Source organism: Vigna unguiculata, chromosome 6 (assembly GCF_037176805.1).
Source record: "Vigna unguiculata cultivar grain cowpea cultivar isolate G323 ecotype 2 chromosome 6, ASM3717680v1, whole genome shotgun sequence".
Taxonomy (NCBI): Eukaryota; Viridiplantae; Streptophyta; class Magnoliopsida; order Fabales; family Fabaceae; genus Vigna; species Vigna unguiculata.
In genome coordinates this window covers 34,697,547-34,704,574 of record NC_140797.1, presented here as the reverse complement: position 1 = coordinate 34,704,574, position 7,028 = coordinate 34,697,547, and the positions used below count along the sequence as shown (strand labels likewise).

The window sequence follows — 7,028 nt, the reverse complement described above, 5'->3', positions numbered from 1 at the left end:
TTATAAACTTGAATTTTTCATAAAATTTTATAAAACTTTTCATAAACTTGAACAAGCACAAGGACTATAATATATGGGTGATTTAATAAGGACCAACAGTGTCAAAATTGATTTAGAACTAAAATTCAGATCCCAGCACTATAATCATAAACCAAATCTCAATCACCTTTCTAGAAGACCAACAACCAGTAACCAAAATTTATCATGGATTTTGCCAAACTATAACTACTGTGAAGAAACCACCATCTGCTCATCATCATCATCATCTGTTCCAAAGTACCTATCTCCAAACTCCCCCATGCCAGGTATGACACGGAAATCTTCATTCAAACCGATTTCAATCTCAGATGTTACTATCTTTATTCTTGGAAAACTTTTGCATACAACATGCACACCTTTAGGAGCCTGAAAAGATGCAGAGATAGAATTAAAATTATCTAAATAATAACATAAGGTAAAAGAGATAGAGGAACCGAGCAAGACATTGGCAACTTACAGATATGAGATTAAGAAATATAATGTTGGATTCAGGTACACCTTTTCTTATGAGTAAAGAAATTGCTTGAACAGCCGAATTACCTAGGATGAAAAATGTTCAAGAAGCTAATTCAATGAAAAGCAGCAAAACCAAATATCAATTTCTCTTAAATCTGCTCTTGCTTCGATGTAGCGCCAATAGGCAGCACACAGAGGACAGATTCAGTGACTTTTTTTCAGAAAAGGTCACGTAATTTAGTTAATTTCTATATGTTGAGTGACCGATTTCAATTTTCCAAAAAAAAATATAAAAGAAACTAGTTAAAAATTGAGCAAGTTAACTAGTGACTTTTCCTGGGAAAAAGTCACTGAATCCGTTTCCCAACACACACTTGCAACTTCAAAACAAAAGAGAATGACAAACCTGTGCCAAGTATAGGGTCCAACAGTAACACATGCCTGTCTGAGATATCATTTGGCAACTTTTCATATATTAGCTGCTCGTTGATCAAAGATAAGAAATCAGTGTGAAGAAATGAAACTGAGATTTGTGTTAAAGCATACATGCAGCAGATGGACAAACCTGCTGACCATTGTCACCTTCCCTGTGAATTAGAATTTTACCAATCTTGATACCTTTGCAGCATGCTCTCAAAGCATTCTCCATGCTCTCCCCACTGAAATGAGAGTATGTTATTATATGATAACAGAAAATGAATCTCCAAATATCAATTCCTTAAGGCATGCCACCAAATGTAATCTAATGGAGTTGATACTTCAGTTTTGGACAAGACTAATACCTTCTGATAACAGAGACACCACACAACCTTTTACAAAAATCAACACCAGTGTATACTGAGCCTGCATATGAGGACAAGAATCAACAGTTACCTTAAGAGAGTTCTCATGTGAACAAACTAACTGTTTTAGGCAAATCGAATAGCAAATATGACATATATATGGAAACATACGCAAAATATGGCAATTGTTCCCAATTAACATCATGGAAAACAACTGACACATATCTCATGTACAGCAACATGACAGACATTTGGTTCACACTATCAATAAATGTTCCTTTCAACATTGGTTCTATAAGTAGAGCATCATGCCATCAAATGGAGACATGAAAAAGTAAATCATTAGAGGGCATACAGGAATGCTGACATTTTTTAATCAACTTCAATAATGTTAGAACCTCTACCAAGACTACCATTTAAGGCATAGGATAACAGAAATCTAACACCAGAAAATAAACAAACTAAAATTATAGTCATAGCCATTTGTAGAATATAGCGAAGCACTCGTAGTTTCTGTATTCCTCATTTGTAACAATATACCAACACATGATAACCTCGAGATCCAATGTACATGTTATCTCCACAACAATTTGCATTCAAAGGAGAGAACGGAGCACGTACAACAGCAATAAAAAACCAGATATGTCAGCAAAAATGTTCTTCTAAATATTTGTTGCCACAAAGATCAGAAAGAAAAAAATAGCACAGAAACGTGCACATCACAATAATCTTAAGACGAAAGTATTTAAAAAGATAACAATACCGGTGGGAGTGACTACTTGTTTTTCTGTAAATGGCAGATGCCCCAAACCATGTTCAACAACCTGGTCAAGTTCAATTATTATGATGTCATATTGCCATTGAATTCAGAAACAAAAAACAAACTTATTTACTTACCAATCGAATCAACCGATCAGAGTAAAATACAAAATCATGCTTTGTTGTTTGAGCATCACGTATCAGCGTATGCATACCCCTTATCTGCATAGCAGCATTGACCAACATGGTTTAACTTAAAAGTAAAAATCAAAGATTGGTGTTTACTAAGTGGGATCACTGAAAATGCCCATAAACAAAAGGGTACCTGAAAAGTTGATTGAATGACATATAAATTCGGATATATTTTACATAGGTCATGCTGACCTAGCTTTGTGCGGATATGCTGTACAATCAAATCAATGGCCACATGATTATCTCCTCCACGGGGTATAATTATATCAGCATACTTCTTTGTTGGAAGAATAAAGTCATCAAAAGCTGGCTTCACAAATTTTGAATACTGCAATAAATATTACATAACAGTCAGCTGCAAAATATCCATTAAATGGTTAATCTTAACCATGAATCTATTGAATAATATGCTAGCTTGACAAATATTTATAAACAAAAACAATCCTTAATGACTTAATTCCATACAATCATATGTTTCTATATTAAGGAATTTGCACAGTAACCAACCAGCAGCATGAATCTAAAAGTAATATTTCTCAATTCATATGCATTGAAGTAAATATAGCAAGGTGAGAAAGAATCAAGGAGTAGTCAAAAGATGCGCAAATGGTCTGGTAGAAAGTTGCTACCTGATCAAGAACTGCTCCAATATCCCGACCCTTCTCATTAGTATCACGCCTAATCCTTCTTGCCAATCGAACATCAGCATCTGCACTGAACATTTTAAAATGTAAAGTAACAGCTTAACTCAGTATTTCAACAAAGACACATAAATAAAACAAGTAGAAGTTGGAATTCAATGCTCAACAATTTTAAATATTAAGTTTATATACAAGCTTAGAAAATACCTAGGAGATACACACAATAATAATTTAATGAAGTAATAAAGAACCAACAAATAAATGAAAAAAGTAACAATATGAAGATGGGTCAACGTGTAACAAATGGTTTCATAGTACCGCAAATCCTCCAAATTTCTTAAATGATATAACACAATATGGAGAATACAAATTTTCCGATATCATAATGTGGATTATAGGGGGAGGGGAAGAAACTAATTCCAAGAGATGAAAAAAAGTTAATCTTACAACATATCTCATTTGAATTAACAAATGCAGCACAACTTAAAATAAATAAATTCTGAGTTAAATTTGGAAAAACAATAATAAAGGACCTGTATCAACAAATATCTTCATATTCATCAACTCCCGAACACGTGGATCATGGAAAACAAGGATGCCTTCTAGAATTATGACATCTGAAGGGTTCACCTGAAAACACGTTAAAGCAAAACAATGAAAAGAGAATCACAACAACTTTTTATAAGCTAAATATGCATTTCGATTATCACATAGATATATTTTATACTTCAATTTGTACTAAATGAAGAAACACTTTCTTTTGATTATATTTGCAACTTCAAGAGTATTAAGTCAATCTAAGTTGTTTATCATTTTAACCAAATGGTTAAAACTGCGAATACAAGCAAAAGTTCCAGAGATATACCCTTCTTAACACATCGCTCTTGTAAGTCTTAAAATCGTACTTCGGAATATCTACTGCTTCACCATGCTTCAACTTGTCCATAACGCGAAGCAATTGCTCATTATCAAAAGCATCTGATTCAAAGTCAAAACATAAATACAAGAATATTAGCATAGTTTCTTTAATAAAATCAAAATGACAATATTTTAACTCGTCTTGCTACCCCATCAATTTTCAGAAACATTATAAGAGAATGAAAAAGGTGTTCATTCTGTATAATATTTTTACAAATTTTTACAATGTCATCCGATCAGTGTGGTAAGTTTGTTGACTTTTACAATAATCACCTCAAAAGTCATACCAACATGATTTGTTATTGGATAATAGAGTAAAACTATTTTACACTGTCAGTGCATTATCATTAACTAATATTTTAACTCACTAACCTGCAGCTTTAGTTAAAAAGTTCATAATTAGTTTATTAGAATCACTAAATATGAGAATGAGCAAAAGTTTAGGACCCTCATTCTCAAAACTAAAAAATGTATGTTAATAACAAGAGATAAGGCCATAGAATATTCCATTTATAATACTTTAATATGAAAGAGAATGTCAGTAATGACAAAGAAGTGTACTACCAGGGTGGTCAAAGTTGTAATCCTGTACTCTTGTAAGTTCCTCCTCAGATAAGCTATTGTAAAAGGAATCCTGTCATAAATAGTTTATTTATTAAGCTCAATGTATCAAAACAAGTACAATAAGAAATGTATGGACCAAATTTGGAACACGCCACCCAAAAATAAGTCAAAAGGAAGGAATAACTAATAGAATGGATAAATAGAGATAATCAATGACATGAATGGCAAAGAAATAACATAAGAGTATATTTTAACTATATTACCCGAGAGACATGTATGATCTTGATATCAGCTAAGGTAAGATAGAAGCTTAGACGAATACTAAAAAAATAATTGAACAGAAATGATGTATTTTGTTGTGAAAGGGGTCAAATTTACAATAATGGTAATAAAAGCATTCCTTAAAATCCTTTGAATATCAAAGGAAAACAGAATACCAAGAGATTCAGATCATGGATAGAACAGGATGCATATAGGGCCTGATGTAGAAACTAATCGATTGTTTGTTTTCAATGATCCCTTTAATATATTTTTTCAATTTGATAATTGAGAAGTATAAACAGATATAATTAAATACCTGATTAACAAGTACAACTCGTTGATCATGAAGCTGTTGAATGATCATATCACAAACTGCTGTCTTGCCAGATGCTGCACCCCCAGCAACACCTGCATCATAAAACATAAGCAAGTTAGAATCATTAAGATAAAGGAGAAGCGTAAGAATTGAAGGCAAGGTATCCAAACTAAGCACCTTGAGCTATGAAAAAGCTCTGGTCCATTTTAATTGACAGAATTTGAAAAGAAAAAAAGAACGGTGTGACATTGATATTAGTTGAAATGTATCATGCTATGTACCTAAATTTCATTTTAATTTTTAATAGCTCCAGCGAGATGAATTTGTGATTTCTATTAAAAGCAGACATGTTTCTGACCTGAGTAGGTCAATTTTCACACCAAGACACAGGTTTCAAGCCAAGAAACTAGACTACTTCAACTAGTACAAAATTGTGTTTTAACAGTGGTGATTTTGTTCATGTACTCTGTAACACAACTTCAAGGCCTCATGTGAACTTATTTGGCAGTTCAACACAGGAAAACACACCTATGACAAAAGGTTCTTTATACATGTCAGTTTCAGAGGTTGTTGGTTGTTCTATGCTGTCCTTTCTTTGCTCAAAACCCTCCATGTGAAATCCAGAAAAATGAACCTCGTTAGAAGACTCCATTAATTCTACAGCCGACTTAGCATCCATTGGCAGAGAGACCTGGAAAAAATCATAATTAAAAATTACACATGGAGAAATGAAACCAGAAACAATAAAAGTCACCAAGACTAATCTGAATCTAGTATGACTAGATATAGCGAACAGATTAACCACCACCTTTTAACCAACTTTATAGTGTACGTATACATACAGACTAATAATGTATTAAATGTGAATGTTGAATCAAGTCAACCATTTTAGCTTTGGAACTTTTTAGTCACTATTTTTGAATCGAAGACTAAAAATGCATTTTTCTTTTTTTTGCATATCATGACTTTGCATTGACTAAAGTAGAGTAGAGTAGCATGTCATTCCTTTTGTCTTCCACTATCATTACAGATTGAGATTCTCTGGTACACTATCTTTGGACCTTGATAATTTTGGTACCATTTTTAGTAATTGCAGATTATCTATGGCTTTCAAAGAATATATGCATACACCAAGGGAATCCAAAAGGTTTCTCAGACCTCCCAGCACCATTTTCATAAATCTACCAAAACCCTATAAATAGACTAAGCACCCCCAATTCCTCAAGTATATCACAAAGTTTTGCATCCCACTTTCACTCTGCCCTTGTCTATTATGGACCAGAAAAGAGTAACACATCATATTACTTTTCCAGCATATACATCAAACACAAAATTGTGCTCACCCACTCATGAAAATCCTTTCAACAAAGTAGCCAGCAATGATTCAAGTTTCACTTACCATATAACAAAACATCAATAGACAGAGGGCAAATAGAATAAAGAACCTACCTACCAATGCAAGTAACAACCAAACAAAATAAAATAATAATAACAAAAAAAAAAAACTAACTTTATGCTTGTCCACTTCACCACTGAGTAAAACAGACAAACCCCAGTCATCACAGCCCAAAATTCTCTAATGGGTTTTCCACAGCCAAATCCAGATCCAAAAAAAAAGAGAAAAAAAAAAGGGAAAATATTGTAGTTGCATGATTCATCAAAGTTGAACCCCAAACAATCCAACCAATGCACAGAATAATTGTTATATCAAATAAACAAATGCTGATTCCTAACATACCTGCTGAGTGGAAGAATTTGACAAAGAGGGAAAGAGATGCAGAGCAATAGTAGAAGGCTGAGTTATTTACTGCAACAGACAGAGATGAGTCAAGTGTAAATGGTTTTGTGATATCCCTTTGTTTTGGTTTGGTTTATATACACTAGTTGTTGGCAAATGGACCCCATTTTTTCTACAAAATTACCACCTTCACCAACCATTTAAATTTTATTTTATTCTTTTTCTGATGACAATTGTCCCTGAAATTCATAACTTTTAAAAATAATAAATAATTAAATACTCATTTTTCGTTTTTTCTTATTTTACCACATTGTTTTGTAATTGCACAACTTTTCACCTTTTTAAGAAGATTCGGTATAGAC

At 32.9% G+C, this 7,028-nt stretch overlaps 1 protein-coding gene across 1 annotated transcript; it reads right to left on the bottom strand.

Annotated features, from left to right (window-relative positions):
- On the bottom strand, positions 1–6,779 carry UKL4 (uridine kinase-like 4). The gene is made up of 15 exons (XM_028075444.2): positions 6,667–6,779; positions 5,457–5,619; positions 4,929–5,020; positions 4,352–4,421; positions 3,735–3,847; positions 3,403–3,499; positions 2,858–2,937; positions 2,362–2,556; positions 2,175–2,258; positions 2,041–2,101; positions 1,278–1,338; positions 1,061–1,154; positions 902–974; positions 497–579; positions 1–405 (listed from the first exon to the last, which is right to left on the bottom strand). The coding sequence occupies exons 2-15, from the start codon at positions 5,605–5,607 to the stop codon at positions 226–228; spliced, it is 1,434 nt and encodes a 477-aa protein (XP_027931245.1). The 5' UTR covers positions 5,608–5,619; positions 6,667–6,779; the 3' UTR covers positions 1–225.
- Between the last annotated feature and the right edge of the window lie 249 nt (positions 6,780–7,028).